Consider the following 22,021-nt stretch of genomic DNA (forward strand, 5'->3'; position numbering starts at 1 on the left):
AATGGCAGATGACTAAACGAAATCTAAACCAACCGGGATTTCACAAATACAATTTACGGCTCAATACAATTTAGGGCCTCCACGAATATATTCCTGCAGCGCTTTGTAAATTGACCATGTTTGCTTGATTTGTCAATTCCAGCGGCAGGAGCCCAGCTGCCCTAACGTTGGAGCAAGTGCAGTCCCACAGCCGCACCGAGGGTCCCCTCCTGAAGCGCGCGGTGGGCCTCTATGCCACGGTGCCAGGGGCCCCGAAGGCTTGGTTTTACATCGCCAGCCGCTTCGGGTCGGGAAAGGTGGGGGCGGAAAGCTTCACGGCTAATAATGCAGTTACGTCCTTATAGTGAACAACAGCACAAGTACGGAGACCAGGACCAAAGAAACGGTGTCACTCTTCCACTAACTGCATTTTTGTTCGTGCTTTCTGATGAGGCGCACCACAAGGGGGAGAAAGCAGTCGTGTAACTGTTTGGCACGGAATATTTCCTTCTGTTTTCATCCTTTGTCTCTTGTCTTGTCATGCTACATAAAGACTGCAGTCCGGGGCAACAGAACATAGTAGGCAGTCACCGCATACGTTTAAAATCCTCGAATCGATATGCGTTCTGCTATTCAAATTGATTCAGATCAAACTGATTCTGCGTTAGCCATTTTGAAGTGGCACATTCGTTTCGAAGGTTTGCAGTTTCATTCATTTTTCTTGCCAGTAAAACGTAATTACGGCCTGTAGCCAGAATGCCTACGCTAGCGTGGACTGAAACACGTCGCGCAGTTTGTAGCCGAATCATCATCATCAGCTGAACTGCGTCCACTGCAGGACAGTCACCTCTCCCGTATCCTTTCAGTTAACCCTGTCCTGTGCCAGCCGCGCCCACCTTGTACCTAGAAATCTCCAAATATATTTATCCCACCTTACTTGCGGTGCGGCCTCCTTTCACGAGTCTGCGTAGCCCGGAGAGCGCTAAGAAAAAACACACAAATGGGCCCAGCACTAAATACTGCGTCTTAAGTTATGATGCATGACAACGTTGCGACTTCGGAAAACCGACAAGCCCAGAGCGCTACAAAATGGAAGTCAGCCTCATGCGTATTGTTTATTTCGATGTTGAACAGCGGCTCCATACATACATACATACATACATACATACATACATACATACATACATACATACATACATACATACATACATACATACATACATACATACATACATACATACATACACGCACACGCACACGCACACACACACACACACACACACAAGCACACACACACGCAAACGCATACGCACACGCACACGCATACGCACACGCACACACACACACACACACACACACACACACATATATATATATATACATAGCACAAAAAGATAAAAGTACTTGGTTGCTAGAGGCAAAATGCAAATTGAGAAACGCTTCATTTAGGTAAACATTTATTGGGAGTCGACGTTTCGGACAGAGCCTGTCGTTTTAAGACAGGCTCTGTCCGAAACGTCGCCTCCCAATAAGTGTTTACCTAAATGAAGCGTTTCTCAATTTCCGATATATATATATATATATATATATATATATATATATATATATATATATATATATATATATATATATATATAGCGAAGTATACGCTTCGTTAAAGAAAATATATTTATTGGACTCGACGTTTCAATCGGAAGAGAGATCTTCAAGATAGATTATACTTTGCTGCTGCTTCCCCTTCTATAGGGGTGGGCACAGAACAGGTATTTGCGTATTTTTCTGCTATCTGCTTTGTGTTTCTCACTTACCTGTTCTGTGCCCACCCCCATAAATGGGGGAGAAGCAGCAAAGTAAAATCACTCTTTAAGAAGATCGGTCTTCCGATCGAAACGTCGAGTGAAGTAAATGTGTTTCCTTTAACGCTTTTTTATTTTAATACATATTTCACCTTGTAAATGTCTATGAACATACTCAGGTGAGCTATCTACGTACATGTGCATTGTCACATGCATTGGCTGAGAACGTTTTAGCCACTTCACCGTAGAGGGGTATAAGTTCAAGGATCACTGGTGGCCACAGTATTAACATACCAATCCTTTCGGTGCCATGACAACTGGTTACGATTCTAGATATCCTTTTTTTTGATGGAAGCGGATGCTGTAACCCTTCGGTCAGTATACGAAAACTTGAGCTGCCTAGAAGTAGGCATTCAGAGCACACTAGACAGGACCTCTCAGTGATGCAGCAAGACTAGATTGGCACGGTCACTTGAAAAGGAGGTCTAGACTTTTGATAGACTTTTTATGTACCAAAAATCGATGAGGTTGACGCCGCCTTTTGATAACACCTGTGCAGCTGTCCTTGGGCGGCAATACACCACCTTCGGAAGTCCCTCCTTGGCAGCTTCTCCAGGACACCGAAAACCGACCACTGAGTGTCATGCGCAACGCTGATCCCTCAGTGAGAGAAACAGAGCACCCTCTCCCAACAGACTCCACAGACGCGCTTCATGCTTAATGGGCGGCCAGCACAAAAGATCCTACCTGGCACGCCAGCCTCCTTTGTCCACCTCTCCCTGATGTACGGCCGACAATTCCCTATATCACAGAGGTGCCGCTTTCCTCTTTGATAGCAGAGCTCGTAGCCAGTCGTTGCTGCTTGTCCACTTTAAAAAGACCGCCTCTGTATTCCATCACCAATTCGTCTTCTCCTGTGTACCGACTCCGCACAAGCAGTTCGATCTCTACGGCGCGTAGCCTGTCCTTTGCGCATCGTTGTCGATGTGCACACCTTTGTGAAATCATATCCATGCCCTGTCCGAGTTGCGTGGGCTCGAAGCACTACGCACCATTATAAGAAAGTTGACAATGCATCCCATGCACTGGAAGTAACATATCTGCTGCGTCTACTGACATTATCCGCTGGAGACGCCGTACAGATGCAAAAAGTATATCTCCGCCAGTCCACGCACGATTTAATTCTCCACCGCTCCAGGCGTGGATCCAACCTTCCCGGTGGTTTAACACGCTGTGAGGTGCTGGCATTGAGGAGAATCCGGGTGGGTGATGACGGTTGTGGTGGAGGCCTCCTGGACATCAGGGACTCCTATTCTGAATCGCCCCTTCTGCCCGGCTGCCACTACAGAGGCGACGGTAGCTCACTTCATGCTAACGTGCCCAGCAGTTCGGGCGGCACGCAAGCGATACTTCAGCATTCAGGGTTACCCACCCAGCTGACCTCCAGACACATGAACCCCAACACCGGGACCCGTTGTCATTCATAACCAACACTGACCTGCATAAGTACAGTCGTGATCAGAGTGACCTGCAACGCTCTGGCGGCCACTTTGTCCTCTTCTGCGTTTGATGGAAAATGAATACGCTGTGCTGCGCAGTACCAGGCTCGCGGGCATGCTGCTCGGCAGCTATACAGAGCTTTGCAGGCGTGTCCGACACGGATTGCTTCGTGATATCCTCTCGTACCATCAGATGCGTGTTGGAGGTCATATTGCGCGTGATAGTACATATAACTTTCTTATGCTGAAAGGCATATATGCGTAATGAAAAAAAAAACTCTATAGATATGAAGTAGCTCTCATTATCACTACCTCAGCATATCGTAGTAGCAGTAGTAGAAGAAACTCTATTTAAACACAACAATTAGATGCCTAAGACGTCGACGACCCGCTGCATGAGGAGGCGGTGTTCACCTTCAGCTCTAAGCAAGTCTGGCGAGGTCCCCACAATATGGGAGGGGTAGGGAAAGAGACTTGACTGCTAAGCAGCCGGGCAGGATTATAAACAGTGGGAAAGCTTGGTATAAGGGTTTGGGCAGTTGAAACATGAAGGATCGAGTCGTAATTTGTGCAGATAAAGCCATGCAAGTGTGACAAGTGTGTTGAGTTGTATCTGTCGAAAGATGTGAGCTCGGATAAGGGGATCAAAGGCGCCCGTTTAAGAGTTTCACGGGCAAGCCGGTTAGTCAGCTCATTGCCGTCAATCCCCGAGTGCCTAGGGATCCGTCGCAGGAACACGGGGAAAGGCTGCAGCTGCACAAGTGCAGCCTTAAGTTCCGTGGACATATGGTGTGACTGTTTTTGACTGAATGGCCCGAACGGCTGCCTGGGAGTCAGTGCAGATGTTCTAGTTAGGTACAGGTGTGAGCGAATGAAAATGTTGAGTGGCGTGAATGATGGAAAGGACCTCGAAGGAGAGAATGTCAGGGGGGTGTATGAACGGGCCGCTAGTGTGACCTAAGAGGGGTAGAAAGAAGAGGATGAAAGAGGACTTGCCAGCCGGAGCCGCGAGGAGCCATATAAGCAGCATCCGTGTATGCCATACCATGAGCATTGAAAGGGGGATTATGTTGAGAGGAAGCAGCATGTCGCCGGCCTGCATGCAGGACTGGTGGCATATTCGAGTGAAGTGGACGTATACGGGCGTTAGATGCCCCAGGTGTGGAGGGAAGACGAAGAGGGTCCGTATGGGTGGGAGGAATTGTAGCCTGGTTGAGAAGCCAGCGCCCGTGAGCTGTGCTTGGGAGGCGAACCACTTGCCGATCGCGGTGAAGGAAAAGGAGATTGCGAAGAGGATGGAAGATGTAGATGCCAGTGGCATGAAGTTTATCGGTGGACGTGGTTATGGGGAGGCGGAGAGCAGTCTTATATCGCATAATATAAGTTACTTTACACCTGTCACTGAATCAAGGGCTACATAGTGGCAACCGTCCCGTCATTTTTCTGTCGGTCCAACGCAGATGAGCTTGAGCGAGCTTTTCGATCCTGCTGTCCACTGCGCCGAGCACGGCTTCCCCATGGATCATTCGAAGGAAGTAATCTGGGCCTTTCGGCATAACGATCTCCAGAGATATCCTGGTGGCCGCCACTTCCTGGACGAGGGCGGACAAGTCCCGAGCCTCGGACAGATCATCACGAACCGACCTCTGGCTGCTCTTCTCAGGGTGAGTGATGTTGGCATCTCTGCGTAGCTTAGAGAGCAGCCTCCAACTCCTCCCATCTTTAACAAAAGAAAGAAATGCTAATATGAAAACAGATCTATCAACAATACTAAGTAAAAATGTGTGGAAGTGATATTTTGAGCCTGTCTAATGTGAGAGTATGGCAGGACCACCTGCGCTTAAAAAAGGCATTATGTTATGAGGGCTGTAGATTTTGTAATGTATTAATTTTAATTTTAATTTACATGAGGGAAAAAATTGACAGAAATATTCAGCAGGGTAAGGTGAATCCCACTTGGTGCTCCATGTTTACTGATGTGCATGATATCGATGAAAGAACGCAGAACTGAAATTTGTTGCATAGGCAGTTGCTGACACGTTACGTTAGGATCCGTCTCAATGCTGGACGTCCTGGTGTTACCGCTACCGAAGAGGAACCTTCTCGAGCTTTCCCTTTTTGGCACACATGGGCTTTACCTCTCACAAAAATTTCTTTAGGGAATCCATGGAGAGTATATATAAAGTATGTTGATTCTGTATTAATTTTTTGGTTAGGAATGCTCTTAGCGCTGTATTAAGCTTTGTTTTCCCAGAAAAATAACACGTTTTCTTCAGCACATAACCCACAGCGCCGAAGACGACGATATAAACCTCTGGAGTGACCCGCTTCTGTTCCCTTTGTACGAAGGAGAATTTACTTCTATTGTTGACTGCATAGTGCTTATTGTCCGGGCTTTTTTACCAGCAAAGCTATCTTCTGAGGACCATCTCCAAGATCGCCCTTGAAGAAGTGCTTGTACAGAGGTTCTGGGTACTAAAAACGAAAGCCAGCATGGAGATCATCGGGGCTGCCTGGCGCATTTCGTTCAACTTGATGTCTGGGGATAAGGTGACCACTTTGGCTGTGGTTCACGTAACTTGATAAAGCGCTTAAAGAAAAGCTGCGCAGTACGTGCGGTTAACCGTTATCATGATGGCTGCCTTTGTATGCAGCAGCTCAGCGTTTTTTTTTCAGTTGTACCAACAGAGGTAATTAGTAAACATCATTAGTGAAAAAGTTTTCAATGCTCATTTAAGGCTCCAGCGCTTATCGTTAAATTTTAGAGGCGGTTCTGAAGCAGCTCATCCTGTTTTTTGCACCGACGTACCTGCTGTGTACTCCTGCTTTTCAGTCTAAGCAGGCCGGTGAAAGATTAAAAGAAAATCAGGTGGCTGCGCTTTGCACTGCCCCTGTTACAAATCTGCTAACTTCGCATTGGCAGGGAGAACCAACCAAAAATCTAATTGCATTCATGTGCCTATCTGCAATAGTTAAATAATTATATAATTATCTATAATTTAGTTAACCACGTTTATGATATGATTCTGTTTTTTCTGGTGTCCGCCAGCTCTGGTATTACAGCGCCCGTATAGCCGTCCACATTGCTTGTAGATGGTACTAGTCAAAAGGCCCAGCGCCCGGTCTTTTACATGCGTGAGTGTAGGATCGTAGCGCCATCCTTGGGGAGGGACGAAAGCAGTTTTCCGCCGAAAGCCCTTCTCGCCCTGGAGCTCCCCTCTTTCTCTAAGCGGCCTTCTCTCAAAGCCCCTAAACGATCAAGTATGACAACGAAGTGTATCGTGGCATGTATGTGCTTTTTGCACGCGTTATTAGAAATCGGAAATTATAATTCCGTGCATTATCAAAAGCACAGCTCGAGTGATATCTTGATGAACATTGAGAAGACACTGGCAGTAGTTATTTTTTGTGACTCGTTTGGAGAGCAGCCGGCGCTTGTATGCCGGTCCCGTAGGAGGGCTTAGAGAGTCTCGTTGAATTTCGTTAAGTCTCGTACGGTGCCGGGATGTTCTCGTTTCAGTGCCCGGATGAGTGGCTCTCGGTCTCTGCGTGACGTCACCACACAGCCGACAAATGGAGCTAAAATCATTTCATGCTTAAAATTGCGCGCTTCCCTAAAACACCTGCTTACCAGCCAGTCCAGATCGGCACTGCAAATATGGCATTACGATAGTCCACCTGTTGCCCATGCGCAGAGGCTAGCCGAGGAAGGCCCACGGGTTATCTACGAAGGCCCCGTGGCGCGGAGCATGGTCGATGCCGTGCGTCAGGCTGGCGGCGTTCTTTCCACCGGAGACCTGGCCGAACACCTGGCTTCGACCGAGCCACTGGAGGTGGAGCCCGTGTCCACCATCTACCGCGGTGACGTCAGAGTGCACACCACTCCGATGCCCACACAGGGCGCCGTGCTGCTTGAATCACTCAACATACTTGAGGGATTCGACCTTCAAGGTGAGTGAGCGACCCTAGCAGTCATCCTGTAAGAAGGGGTTCGATGAGCCGTCATGTGCTCTACGTACTGTACATGATATCGTTTTCGTTGGGCAGCTGAACGCACGACTGGAGAAGACGTTCAGCCCACTAGCTTCAAGCAGCGCTTCTTTAGGTGTCCACGAGGCGACGCTGGGACTCGCGCCATGAAAAAAGGAACTTGTACCGGTTTTCAAAGTCAGATGCGTACGCTGTCCTCTAGACTGATGCAGAAATCACGCATATTGGCGTCGTCGGCTCACTTGTTCGAGGGTGCCACTAGGTTCTAATGCGCCAGAGTTCTCTACACATCTTCAAAGATGTTCCGGTAGATTACCTTGGGGACCCGCGCATTCTGCAACGTGGAAAATGTGGGTGAACTCACGCGTTCTTTGGTGCTGGCAGTGGTCTGCGCCGCGGGTGCTGCCGGTGCGTAAAACTAGTGCGGTAAGCGGCTCTCATGTTGGATCCGAATATCCACGAGCTCAGGGCGTGTGTCACGCCTGACGATAGGAGTGCATTGCAGGCTTCGCGCATTTTTGCTGGACATCACGCTCGCCATGTGGAATTTCAGCCGATTTTCCAATTCACGTTTAAAATCCTTGGGCCCAGGTCTGAAGCTCTGGCTTCCATCCGGCCTACCAAAGAATACAGAAAAGCGAAGAAAAAACAACCATATGCCGCCGGTGGGATCCGAACCCACGACCTCCGAATTACGCTTCCGGTGCTCTACCGCTGAGCTACGGCGACGGCTGTCAAATCTTCTGCTTTCGGGGTATTTATGTTTACAAGTAACCTAACCTTGGGAGTGTTCACCAGCGCCATCCACGTTCTTCTGCTTTCCTAATCAATTAGCTTTAAGCGATAACATATTCAGTAATATTTTAAATTGATCAACACCGCAAAATAAATAAATTAAAAATCCCCTGTGCTCCTTGGTCTCAGTGGCTGTTGGCTTCTCTCATATTTATAACGAGCCCCTCATTCCCCTTCCCTTGTTTGCTTAATTGCTTAGCGAGGGCCTAGGTTCTGGCAGCCTTGACGCCATAGGAAGCATAAGAGGGTTCTCAGACAGCTTCCACCCTCGCCGTTCGATGATGTTCTACGTCACATCAGCGGTAACTCAGGACGTGCTACGTCCACCGCATAAGAACGTGGGTGGCGCTGGTGAACACTCCCAAGGTTAGGTTACTTGTAAACATAAATACCCCCGAAAACAGAAGATTTGACAGCCGTTGCCGTAACGCAGCGGTAGAGCACCGGACTCGTAATTCGGAGGTCGTGGGTTCGGATCCCACCGGCAGCATGTGGTTGTTTTTTCTTCTGCTTTTCTAATCAATTAGCTTTAAGCGATAATATATTCAGTAATATAAAATAAATAAATTAAAAATCCCCTGTGCCCCTTGGTCTCTGTGGCTGTTGGCTTCTCACATATCAATAACGAGCCCCTCATCCCCTTCCCTTAATTGCTATATATATATATATATATATGTGTGTGTGTGTGTGTGTGTGTGTGTTTATGTGTGTGTGTGTGAGTGTGTGTGTGTGTTTGTGTGTGTGTGTGGTTGGTTGGTTGGTTTATGGGGTTTAACGTTCCAAAGCGACTAAGGCTATGAGAGGCGCCGTAGTGGAGGGCTCCAGAAATTTCGACCACCTGGGGTTTTCTAACGTGCACTGACATCGCACAGTACACGGGCCTCGAATTTCTCCTCCAAAGAAATTCAGCCGCCGCGGCCGGGATCGAACGCGCGTCTTTCGGACCAGCAGCCGAGTACCGTAAACACTGAGCCGCCGCAGCGGGACCTTTGCGGTTAGCGCGTTCGTGTAACTTAGTTCGCGTTGGTCACCAAACTGCGCACTGTTCGGAGCTGAAATTTCGTCTGGCCCGGCTCAGCAAGGAGATGGAAGAGTACGCGCGAATACTGAGCAGATAGCATTGGCATCAAACTGTGTGTGTGTGTGTGTGCGTGTGTGCGTGTGTGCGTGTGTGCGTGTGTGCGTGTGTTTGTGTGTGCGCGCAGGACCGAGCGTTTTCAAGAGGGATTTGCTTTCGCTAGTTTCCCCCTTTTTATATGGGTTGGACACGGAAGAGGGGAGCGAGAAATGGGGAGAGTATTCCGATAAGTAGATGGAAGTAAGAAATACAAGTAAAAGTAATAAGCATGGATAGGAAAAGGCAGAATGGGGCCCGAACGAAAAACCGGAGAGTGCGCAGAACATGCGAGGAGTGGGGAAATAAAATATCCATATGCGACCTCTCTTTTATTCAATAAGGAAGCATGCGGTGCGTATCATTTTTTTAACACCTTATTTCTCAGACTTGGAAAAGTAAATTGATGATCGTTCATGTAATTCAGGAAAATGGAAACGCAATGCTAAAAATACTTTGATCTTAGCTTTTGTTTTCTCTTATTATCCGGCATGCAAGTGTGTGCGGCTTTTGCCTGACGTCCGAGACAACGTGCTGCAGTGTCGATAACCACGTGGGCTAGGAACACTTTTGCCCTACTAGAAGTTCGCTTGCTTGTGCCTCCAGCGCCCTCTGGCAAGAGGTATTATTTTCCGCGTCAGTGTTTTTTGGCAAAGATTCCCAGGAACGTCGCAATTTTTTTCTGCTGCTACCATTTGCATCAAACGTCGATTTGCGTATGGATAGAAATACATAAGCTTCACTCAGGCTAATACTGAAAGACAATGAATGACATTAATAAAACTGGAGGAGACATAATCTACGCCTTAAGTGTACGGCACGATAGTGTTAAAGGTTTAATTGCCATGTATGCCGAAGTAGTCATTGTCTAATTAACATTCATAGGCCGCTGAGTGTTCTCATGCCACTCCTGGAGCAGTGGTGCAGCAGTTAAGCGATGCGCCACCAGCCCGGCAGTTCCAAACACAGCTGCTGATAGAGCTTGCGAGGCCCAGGTTCCCCAGGTTGCGCTTCCCGAGCAAGCTATTGCAACAAAGCTATAATTTACCCGCCAATTGTCATGATTGACACTTTGCTCACGATATGCTTGGCAGGTGCGACGGCGTGACAAGGCAACTTCACCTAGGTTGCAGTTATGGCACCTGCTTTTTCGTTTACTACGTCGTCGCCGCCGACGACTCCGGATCCTCTGCAGAAAGTGACTGCGTTAATAAATGACATAAATAAACGAAACTTAGGTAAATTTCTTGTGCACTGAGAAAGGGAATTAGTTCCTCTCAATAAAATTTTCCTGTCTGTAGCCATGTAACCGTAACTGAGATCTCACCCTGGTAATACACATGACATGCAGAGCTATCTGCAGTGGGGTTAATAATGCGATAGGATTTAAGTTGTCTCACAATAAAGTTTCCAGCTTCTCTGCCACAAGATGCCCTGACTGCACAGCGCGGTCAGGTGAACTACAGAAAATGAATTAAGGTAGAATAGCGGGTAGATTCAGCTGGTTTAGAGGGTCGGTTTAGTATAAATTTATATGACAACTGAACGGAGGTATATATTTATTTATTTATTTATTTATTGTACCCTCAGGGCCCGAAGGCATTACAGAGGGGAGTGGGAATACATAAAAAAAATTCACCCAAAACAGCAACAACAAGCAGAGAAAACAAAAATAAACCAGAAATACATGACAAAGTGACGTTTTCTTACAACTTTGGATCGTTTGAGACTGATGTACAGGACGGCAAAATTTTGGCTTTTAAAGAATTGTTTACATTTTTTCCCTGCTACTGGCCGAAGTATTATGCCTGAGTTCTGTTCGTTGATGCAAAAATTTGTACAAGGGGCCAAGGCCTCGTCAGGCTCTTAGTCTTTAGCCTTGGCCTCCTCTTAGACACTGTCTGAGGAACAAATAAAGAAAAAAAACACAGGAAGGCAATGAGATTAGAATGCAGTGGGGATACATTAAAACAGTGTGCGGACAGTGAAAGGCAATTTTTATACAGTAATAAACACAACTACTAAGAAAGAAACATTAAGGACTTTACGAAATGCAATATTATCAGAAATACCTGCGATGTCGTGGGGAAGGTGATTCCAGCTGAGAAAAGTTCGGGGTATGAATGAGTCATGAAAACATTTGGTGTGACAAGATGGGATTCCAACTTTATGACTGTGATCAACGCGTGCTGAAATGTAACATGGTCTTGACAGTAACTTAGGATTGAGAGAGCTGTTGTGGTAAATTTTATGAAAAAGACACAATGAGGCTATTGATCTGTGGTGGGAAAGAAGTGGTAGGAACAAACTTGATTTCATGGCGGTTACACTGCTTGTTCGGTGATAATTACAAAGAATGAAACGGCATGCGCGGTTCTGCACAGCTTCCAAATCTGAAACGAGTGAATCGATGCCAGGGCTCCAGACAGATGCAGCATATTCTAATTTGGACCGTACCAATGTTTTATAAAGTAATAATTTTATTGACCTAGATGAACGTGAGAAATTTCTGCGAAGGTACCCAAGCATGCAATCAGCGTTATTTATTATGCATTCAACGTGAGTTTTCCACGACAGGTTACAAGAAACGTAAACACCCAGATATTTATAACATGGCACGGTTTGGAGACACACGTTGTTAATGTGATAAGAAGAAGGGGCATTAGAGAGACGAGAAATGCACACATGTTCACATTTATTAATGTTTAGTTGCATGTTCCAAATAAAACACCAATCAAGAACCTATTGAGGACAAGAGACATCATTACTATCTTTATTTTCGCGGTAAATAACACAATCATCGGCAAAAACATTAATTGAAGAAGAAATGTTAGCCGGGAAGTCATTTATATAGATGAGAAAGAGGAGGGGCCCAAGAACTGACCCCTGAGGTACGCCGGAACGGACAGGCAAAGAATGCGAGTTTATATTGTTCACTGTTGCGAATTGTGAACGGTTAGAAAGAAAGCATTGTAGCCATGCAAGGATGTTAGGGTCTATATTAAGATTGCTTAATTTTAGAAAGAGAAGCTCATGCGAAACAGTGTCAAACGCTTTCGACAAGTCCAAGAATATGCAGTCTGCCTGAGACCAGCGGTCAATGATGCAATGAAGGTCATGTGTGAAACATATTAGCTGAGTTTCGCATGAAAAAGACTTATGAAAACCATGCTGGGCAATGCTGAAAAAGGAGTTAGGTTCTAAAGAAGAGATGAGATGACAATATATGACGTGTTCCATGATCTTGCACGGTATACTAGTGAGTGATATAGGTCGAAATTTATCAGGAGAATGTTTATTTTCGGATTTATGCAGTGGAAGCACCTTCCCAATTTTCCAATCATTGGGCATACAACCTGTTGCAAGAGACTGTTCAAACAATTTAGTAAGAATTATGGAACAATAGTACTTTGTATGAATTAAAAACTTCGAATTAATGTTGTCAACACCGCAGGAAGAGGAAGCCTTAAGATTTTCTATGATGCACTGGATGCCTGACGCGTCGAATATAACTGGATCCATAGGAAGAGCATCAAAAACAGGGCACACGCGATGAACAAGCGAAACATTGCTAGAAAATGCCGCAGCAAATATATTGTTTAGAACGGAAGCACATTCGTATGGAGGAAAGGCAACACCATCAGGAGAAGTAAGTAGAATTGTGGAAGGGTCCTTCTTGTTAACTACATTCCAAAATTGTTTAGGATTATTTACCAGCATAGCAGGCAGGGTGTGGTTAAAAAATGTGTCCTTTGCGTTTTTTAGCGCAGCTTTGTACTCTGCAGCTGCGGAAAAGTAGGCCTCTCATCGTTGTTTAGAATTTAACAACTTAGCAGAGCGGAACAAGCGCTTCTTTTTATTGGAGAGTCTTTTTAAAACATTATTAAACCATGGTGATTCCCGGTCGCACCTCAAAGATCTTAATGGCACAAAAGTGTTAATGAGATGTTCAACGATATCCTTGAACAAATCCCAGTTAGTGTAAAGAGAACGCTGTGAAAAGCCTGTTAAGTAATCTTCCAAAAAACGATCTAGTTCGCAGTTAATAGCGTTAAAGTCAGCCCGTTTATAATCTCTAATGTGTTTAGTCTGACTAACTCGTACACAGGAATTTGTAGATCAAAATGCAGCAAAGAGTAATCACTGAGACCAGGTAGGTAAAAAATCGAAGGGATAAGATCAGACACGTTAGTTAGAACAAGATGTAAAGCATTCGATGAGGATAAAGTAGTTCGAGTAGGTTTAGAGACTAACTGCGAAAGGTTGAAATCCATACGAGTTGACAAAAACTTTTTACACTCCGTAGAAAAAGAGCTGAGATAAGGTGATGTATTAGTCCACACGATACTAGGGTAGTTAGAGTCGCCAGCTACGACAATAGGTGTACTCGGAAATCGTACAGTGATCATGTTAAGGGCATCATGCAATTCATCAACGAATGTTGGGCTCGAGGTTGGGGACGGTAACATATACCCAAAATCATTCTCTTAAAACGTACACTAAGATCCACCCAAACCAGGTCCAGGCTAGTTGGAGTATTAATAGGCGATGCTACAAAGTTATCCGCGACAGCTATTAAAACACCTCCTCCAGATCGCTCACTTCTGTCAGATCTAAACACGTTATAGCGTTTTTTATAGTGAAATAGTTCAATGTCCGCTATCTTTGAAGACAGCCATGTTTCGGTTAGTAAGACAACATCAGCATTACACGAATCAATGATAGCATTAAGTTCATGGCGCTTGGGTAGTAAGCTTCGTATGTTCGAAAAAAGAAAAGAAAGCGAGTTGCCAGTATCCGACACAGACCCACTGCCCCTCGCGCAGCCCTACAACATGTTTGTCGAGCCAGAGGTACCGTGATTTGACTGCTGATTGTGGACTGGCGAAGTAGACAATCGATCAGTCTGCTCAGCATGTGCTGAAGCAGCGAAACCATGACTTGAGTTACTATCAAGAAAAGTTGCTGATGCCCGAAGATTAGCCTCCATGAAAATGCAGTCGCGAGCAGGGTTATAACTGTAGCATTTGTTCTTAATGTACAGTTTGTTGTACCTAAGCATGTAAAATGAGTCCTGACCCTTAGCGAACTGAAGCAGCTTTTTTCTAGCCTGACGCGTTTCCAACGAGTAATCTTCACTTACGGTGATACCTTCACCTTTAAGTTTGGCTGACTGGGATAGAATTTGTTGCTTTGCTTTAAAGGAGCAGAACTTCACGATAACCGGGCGACATTTATCATCCGAAAATGTACCAATCCTATGAGTACGTTCAAACGCATCCTTCGTAATCGCCGTACTGATGCAGTTAGAGATAACGTCCAAAAGCTTGTCTTCCGTTCCTTCCCATGTTTCTGTTGGACTGTCACGTAAGCCAAAAAACAATAGATTGTCTCTCCGCTGCCTGTCTTCAAGCTGTGACTGACTAAGCCGCAATTTGGCATTCTCGCTAATCAGGTTATTAGCGAGTTCGCGCAAGGTCAGCAGCTCTTGTTGAGCCTCGTCAGAAGCAGAAGCTTGAAGTTCAACTGCCGACAGCCTCGCATCGATATTGGAGATATTCTGTTTCATAGATTCCTGATTTTCTTTTATTTCAGATATGGAAGCAATTAGGTGTGACTGTTCGGTTTCCATTCTAGCAGTGCGTGAGTTAACGTTCTGTTATAAAGTTAACAGGTCATTAAGTTTTTCCTGTACAGAGTCATCCGTTTCACTGTTCTTAGAACGCGTACCAGGGCCAGGGTTAAGTTCGACATCACCCGACTGCAGAACCAGCTGAGCACACACATCAAATGACTGCACAAGCAAACTTAATAGCACTTGAGGGCGTGGGAACAGCAAAAGACAAACATTGCTAGATTTCTTTGCAAACATAGGAAGGTCAATACTAACGTGCATGAACAAACGCATGCTGTCAAGCAACCGTGCCACGATGCTGTCCACACGCCCACTGGAGGCGCGGGCCTCTGGCGTTCGTTTATATCCAGAGGAAATGGTGATGTCGTAGGCGATGAGCTGAACTTCTGCGAAGGAGCCACGGTCCAAGAGAGTTGCCAAGACGGGTCATATGAAGCCAGGTCAGCATAACAGCAATAAGGTGCAGGTGCAATCCAAGCGGTGTCTGTCGGAGCGGTAGATGCCACGTAGATCTGAAGATATCCCGCTATCTGCATGAACAAACGCATGCTCTCAAGCAACCGTGCCACGATGCTGTCCACACGCCCACTGGCAATATTCCAGAAGGTGATGAGTCATTCATACCACATAAAGGCAGTGCCACTGGTTCAAATGGGTTTTTGCTCGAAAATCTCCAGAACATTAGACACCTTTTTAAGACACCATATGAGGGAAACTAAGTACTATCGCATTTTGTTCTTTAATAATGTGGTTAAGTAGGCCCTCAGGTTTTTCTTTCTTCATTTCACCCTCCTCTTTTACTTCCTTTCCCTCTTCACTGGCGGAACGGGCAAACCCAGCACATAAGAGAGTCTGGCTATTAAAATGACTGTCTCAATATGTTCACAAATATGCTACCTGCACTGTAAACAGAGGCTTTATGAGGCTATAAAATGCCTGAAAATGAACAGACATCGCCGCCAGTGGCGGTTTTCAGGAGGAAAGTGCGGTTATGCTAACGGATCTTTTAAGCATGAAATGCTTTTAGCCCCCGTTGTCGGCAGTGTGGTGACGTCACGCCGAGACCGAGAGCCATCATCCGGGCACTGAAATCCACTCATCCGGGCACTGAAATCCACTCATCCGGGCACTGAAATCGAGTCATCCGGGCACTGAAATGGAGTCATCCGGGCACTGAAATCGAGTCATCCGGGCACTGAAATGGAGTCATCCGGGCACTGAAATCGAGTCATCCGGGCACTGAAATCGAGTCATCCGGGCACTGAATTCCAGTCATCCGGGCTCTGAAACGAGAACATCCGGGCACCGTACGAGACTTAACGAGATTTAACGAGACTCTCTAAGCCCTCCTACGCGACCGGCATGCAAGCAACGGTTGGTCTCCAAACGAGTCACAAAAAATAACTGCTGCCAGTGCTTTCTCAATGTTTATCAAGATATCAGTCGCGCTGTGCGTTTGATAATGCACGGAATTATAATTTCCGATTTCTAATAACGCCTGCAAAAAGCACATAAATGCCACGTACACTTCGTTGTCGTACGTGATCTCTTAGGGGCTTCGCGCATCGAAGCAAAGCTGCGCAGGTGCACAGGGGCCCGGGGGAGAAGCGCTGCGTTCAAAGGGCAAGGCATCGCGCCGAACGGGTGCTGGCGTTCCTCCCTTGCTTTACGGTGCGGTTCGGGTGTCCACCGAGATGGCAGAGAATTACTGCGCCATTTCCTTTCCTCAAAAAACCAAATGGCAAGGCATCGCGCTGAACGGGTGGTGGCGTTCCTCCCTTCCTGTACGGTGCGGTTCGGGTGTCCACCGAGATGACATTAGGCCCGTAAACATTTCATGCTTACTCTACTCTCGGTTACGGGAGAGGAAGACATTTTTTTTGTCAAGACTCCATAGGGTACGCATCACTGATATCCACATGAAACCAAAGAGCACTTTTCGTGCTGATCATATCAAATTCAAATCTAGAGAAAGAGGAAAACAAGTTTGATTTTCGACTCCAAGATCCTCTGCAATAAATGCTCGTCAAGCTTAGGAAATCTAATTGGCGTGGCTTCCGCCAGGTGCCGCTTGGCCCTAAACGCTAAAAATCACCGCGAGAATTTCGGATGCACGGCACATCCCTTCGGTTTTCTATGGTCATCGGATATTGCTACTGTGAGCGCAGGAAGAATATTATAGTTCAATACTTTTCAGCGAGGAGGAAGGGCCGTCCGCTATAGTAAGCATGCTCGCACAGAACTCTCGGAACTCTCTGGTGTTCTCAAAAATAGGAGATCAAAGTTGTCCCGTTTGGTTACGAGTTGTTCGCTCTAGGTGGTGAACAGATTACTCTAGCTGCTGGTGACCAGAAAAGTTAGGCATGTTTACTGCCAAAAAAATGGCTGGTGGTTTGGTATTGCTAAGCACGAAATATTCAGTGGAGGCAAGGTTTTTGCAGGTCGATGGTACCGTCACGTACGTCAAAGCGCGATTGAGGTGTCCACTGACCCAGCGAGCCAGTTACGTGCGTTTCCTTTAGTAAAATCAACGGAGTCGAAAGCTTCCACTGAATATCGGGAACGGACACCAGCACAACTGCCCCAGTTTGCAGGTAAAAGCCATTGCTTACGAACAGCACGACTAAGGTGCCCACTGACCAAGTGGGCCAGTTACACATTCTACTCAGATGCTTGACGCACACCCACCGCTGAAACTCGAGGTGTGCATCTAGAAGTGCTTGCGCACTTAAAAATATCTAGCACGTCCTCAAAGATCCCAACAATATATATTTATTCACAACCAAATTCTAGTGAAGCTTTCTTCAGCGCCTCTTTAAACTGAACTCAAAGTGATACACTCTTTGTAAAAACAAAAGATTTCCAAGGGCCCGTTGCTTGACCCAAACCGTGTAGTGAGGTTCTTTTAACATCTGTGGAAGTCCAGTTTTCGGAGAGGTGAAGACAAGTTTCCGCCTTCATTTCAAAAGATTACGAACGCTGTCGAACGCAAAAGAAGTCGAAAAATGTGGAGTACAACAAATTACCATTAGCTTTGACAATCTCACAGCATAAGTACCTCGTTGTGAGCTGCTATGCACGGCCACAAATACCGCACAAGTGGAGAGAGAGATTTCCCGCTCTTCACTTTGCCTCCTGTGAACCGTGGCAGTTGAAGGTCGCAGATGCATGTTCTGCGTACTCACATTGGCAGGTGCTAGGGTTCTGCCCATGGCAGCCACCTCCGGTGTCTACCACCTCTCCCATAAAACAGGAGAGGGGCTTTTCCTCTCCACGTGCGAACCGTAGAAGGTGGCGATAGTGGCAGGTCACAGGAGGCTTACCAACCATGCCATTTGGCAAATGTGTGGCCCCGACACCTCCTCCTCACAATGGGCATCTTAGGCCATCGAATAAAGGCAGGGTTGAGAACCAAATTAAAAAGTATATTGAGGGGCCGGGTTTCAAGAACATAATCCGGAACTGCACTCGCAAGATTCTTCCCTTAAACGCTACGTTCTTCGTTCATTCATTTTTAGAACCAATGCCGGCAGGTGCTGACCTTCTGACAAAAGCTGTACGTATTACCGCACCTTTCTTCATGTCCCTTTCTTGCTCTTAAACACAGTTCCCTCAATGGTCGCGAAGTTTGACGCCAGGCGATTGGGACCCATAAACAATGCCGTTCACCAGGACCATAGAGTGTCTCAAACACACCAAGAAAGAAAAATGATCATCCGGCACTGAACCCACTCAGGGAATGCCGGGAAGTGAACAAATTGTATCTGGCTTGGCTAGTGTTTGGCAAAAAACGTGAATTCGCTCGTTTCACTCGAAGCAAACGTCAAAGAAGTGCTTTACTCATCTCCATACGAGCCGAATGCAAGATGTTCACTTCCGTCAAACCTATAAAAGAAGCCATGAATACAGCAAAAATGAATCGAATATGAACAGAGTGGATAACACCGCGACGCATGCCATGATTCCGCGGACGAATCCCCGTTTTCGGCCCACCGCTAGTCAAGCCAAATATGTATTGTTCACCCCCGGCAATGCAGCAGTGGATGAACTGCTCTTAAGAAACGCACATAGTCTATGGCACCTCTTTATTTATGAAAAAGCCAGCCAAGAAGATGGAAACAAAGAAAGACGAGGCACACACAACGACTGGACCAGTCATTGTGCGTGCCTCGTCTCTCCTTTGACCAGTCGTTGTGTGTGCCTCGTCTCTTCTTTGTCCCCGCCTTGTTGGCTGGTTTTTTCATAAGTATGTACCAACTAACCCATATTTCAACTCACCTCTTTATTATCTAGGTAATTTTGCGAACCTCTATGACAAGATGATGTTAGATTCATTACTTGACAGTGACACGTAGAAACGGCTAGTGTACCTCGGCGGACTGTTTTGCAGGCCTCCAGCACGTTCCTGGTGACTACGAGCACGTGTTGATCGAAGCGCTCCGCCATGCCTTCGCCGACGGACTACGGCACGTGGCTGACGCCGCCTCCGGGGGATCGGTGAAAGAGCTGCTGTCCAAGGAACGCGCGGGCAAGCTAAGGGAGCAGGTGAAACTTGACAGGTATGCCAGTCCAGGTTTCTTGAAAACGAGGTTTGCGGCGGAGTGTGAAAAAAAAAAAACAGGCGGGAGGCTCCGCTGGTCCAATCCAAGGGAAGCCCCGCACCATGACTCAAGCCTTCTATCGCCTCAGAGAGGGGTAGCACTCTAGCCTACATTCCATTATTCAGAGATAACAGTGTATACATTTGTGAGCAGACGACGGTCATGTAAACACTACATCTGCGTGTCATAAAACAGCATCATATTTGAACCCTCACACTGCTCAGAACATCTAGGACCAAGCAATGTCATTTGCGGATATGTGCGCTTCGTGGAAAGGGATCTTGTCATGCAGTTAAATGCCGCCTGAGCATGACCTAGCATCAGTGGCCACACTGTGAGAAGGCTAAACACGCACTGTGAGGAGGTAAACAAGTAGCGAATTTGGGCATCACTGTCTTGCAGCGGCGCCGGGCACAGAAGCTGTCAATTAGGTGCGGACTGGCGAACAGTCTTTATGTGGAACTTGTGTTCCGGTTGCACGTATGTGGAGCTTTGTGTTTCACTGACAACTTTAAGTATCTGGAACGTCGGTTTCAGTTACATCAGTGGAACTTTGTATGGAAAAGTTAGACTTAAGTTCTAGTTACTGACTACAAATAGTGCCTAACTGCAATAAGAGTGCATAAGTAAACCCCTCTTAACTCTACATCACATATCTAGAAATATCGGTCTTTCACGCCCTGCCTTCATCTCCCATATATGACGGGGTAATGCCACGTCACCTGCTGCAGCGGTACTCTTGATGCTATCAGAACTGCGTTAACCTCTGCTTCCGTGATATCTCTATCCAGAGAGTCGTTTGTCGTCCCTAGATATGCATCTCTGAGAGGGAGGTCCCCGGTGATGCTGATATATGTTTTTGTTAATGCTCTTAGCAGCTCGTCGTCGTCACCCTGGAAATCATGTATAGCACTCTGTAGGTTCTTTTGTGTTCCCAGTCTGGTCACCCCTGGGTCACGGAGATGTTTCAGTAGATGTCAGCTGCTTTTTGTTGCCTAATTGCCTGTCCAGCCTGTCAAAAGTTTGATGCCAATGCTATCTGCTCAGTATTCGCGCGTACTCTTCCATCTCCTTGCTGAGCCGGGCCAGACGAAATTTCAGCTCCGAACAGTGCGCAGTTTGGTGACCAACGCGAACTAAGTTACACGAACACGCTAACCGCAAAGGTCCCGCTGCGGCGACTCAGTGTTTACAGTACTCGGCTGCTGGTCCGAAAGACGCGCGTTCGATCCCGGCCGCGGCGGCTGAATTTCGATGGAGGCGAAATTCTAGAGGCCCGTGTACTGTGCGATGTCAGTGCACGTTAAAGAATACCAGGTCGTCGAAATTTCCGGAGCCCTCCACTACGGCGTCCCTCATAGTCTTAATAGCTTTGGGACGTTACACCAGAATAAACTAAACAAACCATAAAGGCACCAACAGAAACAGCAGCAGTGCACAATACTTCTTCATTCAGAGCATGTAAGCAGACTTAAGTGCCTCGGTAGTTTTTAAATCAGTTATAAACAGAAAACTTGCTACGTGGAGTGGTGGATCGATTGGTTATAAAAGCCGCAAATCGAAAGCGCTTTCTTTTGAGCAAGTGCAGAAAGCTTGATATAAAGTATTGCATTTTTGTTAAAACAATAACTTTTCACCGAACACATGCACTGGCACAAAGTCAAATACCGCTAAGCACGAGAAAAGTCGGCGCACCAATGGACTTCCAGCAGCAGTCGGGTGCAAACACTCCAGAGGTGGTGGCTTTTCTGCAATGCTTGAATATTTTGGAATCATGTGATCGCGTTTGGCGAATAGAGCGACGAGCAGCGCATGGAAAACGGACGCAAAATTTAGGCTCCAGTAGGAAGCGTATTGCGATACTTCTAGCGCTGGGACCAATGCAATGAGCACCGGAAATAACTTCCGCTGAATCTCACGTTACACCGGCCTAGAAACCGTCATTCAGGTTTCCGAGCGTTAGATCTTATTAGCGAGCTTCTTAGTTTTCACGCCGTCGTCGTCTGCTTTCGCAGCGCCACCTGCCTCACTTGGCAGGCAGGAAAGGGAGGGCGCGGAATTATGCTCTCCACTTTTAGGGTAGAGGTGAGACAGGGAAAAGGTCGTAAGGCGACGGGTGGCCTATGTGGTTTGGTACACCCGTCGCGTCGGCAGCGGGAGGTCGTTGGTTCAGAACCCATCGCTTGACAAGGATGGGTATGAGGGCCCCCCGGATCACCGCTCGGCTTATCAGGGGTGTGCGCTTTGAATCGGCTCCGGAAATCCCGCCGCGCCCTTTTGAGGACAGACACAGTTTCGAAAATGTTAGCTTGCAAAGGTTGTTCCTCCCTCTTACCGTACTCACACGAGGGTTCAATTTGAGGTTTATAGGCGCTAACCAGCCTGTCTAAATAGATGTATAGGCTGACTGTCAGCGCCGTAAGCTATCTTTCAAAAGCATGCAGGCAAAAGAACCCCTTCAGTGCATGTAACTAATCGAGACAGTCAAATTTTGTCGAGCCGCAGCGCCAAGAGTAATCGCGGTATCGAAATTCTAAACACTGATATGACCATTACTAACGAGCGGCTACAGATATCAAACAGCAACCAAGTGTTTACATGTAAAAGTTAAA

General features: G+C 46.6%; 1 protein-coding gene across 4 annotated transcripts in view; it reads left to right on the top strand.

Annotated features, from left to right (window-relative positions):
- Nucleotides 1–22,021, top strand: part of LOC149347288 (uncharacterized) — an 88,344-nt gene that overhangs the window by 45,815 nt on the left and 20,508 nt on the right. For all 4 annotated transcript variants that reach the window (XM_089586983.1, XM_089586982.1, XM_089586985.1 and 1 more), the window contains 4 exons: nt 143–296; nt 4,735–4,938; nt 6,970–7,225; nt 19,199–19,367. In XM_089586983.1, the coding sequence (XP_089443109.1) occupies nt 143–296; nt 4,735–4,938; nt 6,970–7,225; nt 19,199–19,367 (783 nt within the window). The remainder of the gene's footprint in view (nt 1–142; nt 297–4,734; nt 4,939–6,969; nt 7,226–19,198; nt 19,368–22,021) is intronic.

This window comes from Amblyomma mixtum, chromosome 4 (assembly GCF_055824585.1).
Source record: "Amblyomma mixtum isolate Tamu chromosome 4, ASM5582458v1, whole genome shotgun sequence".
NCBI lineage: Eukaryota > Metazoa > Arthropoda > Arachnida > Ixodida > Ixodidae > Amblyomma > Amblyomma mixtum.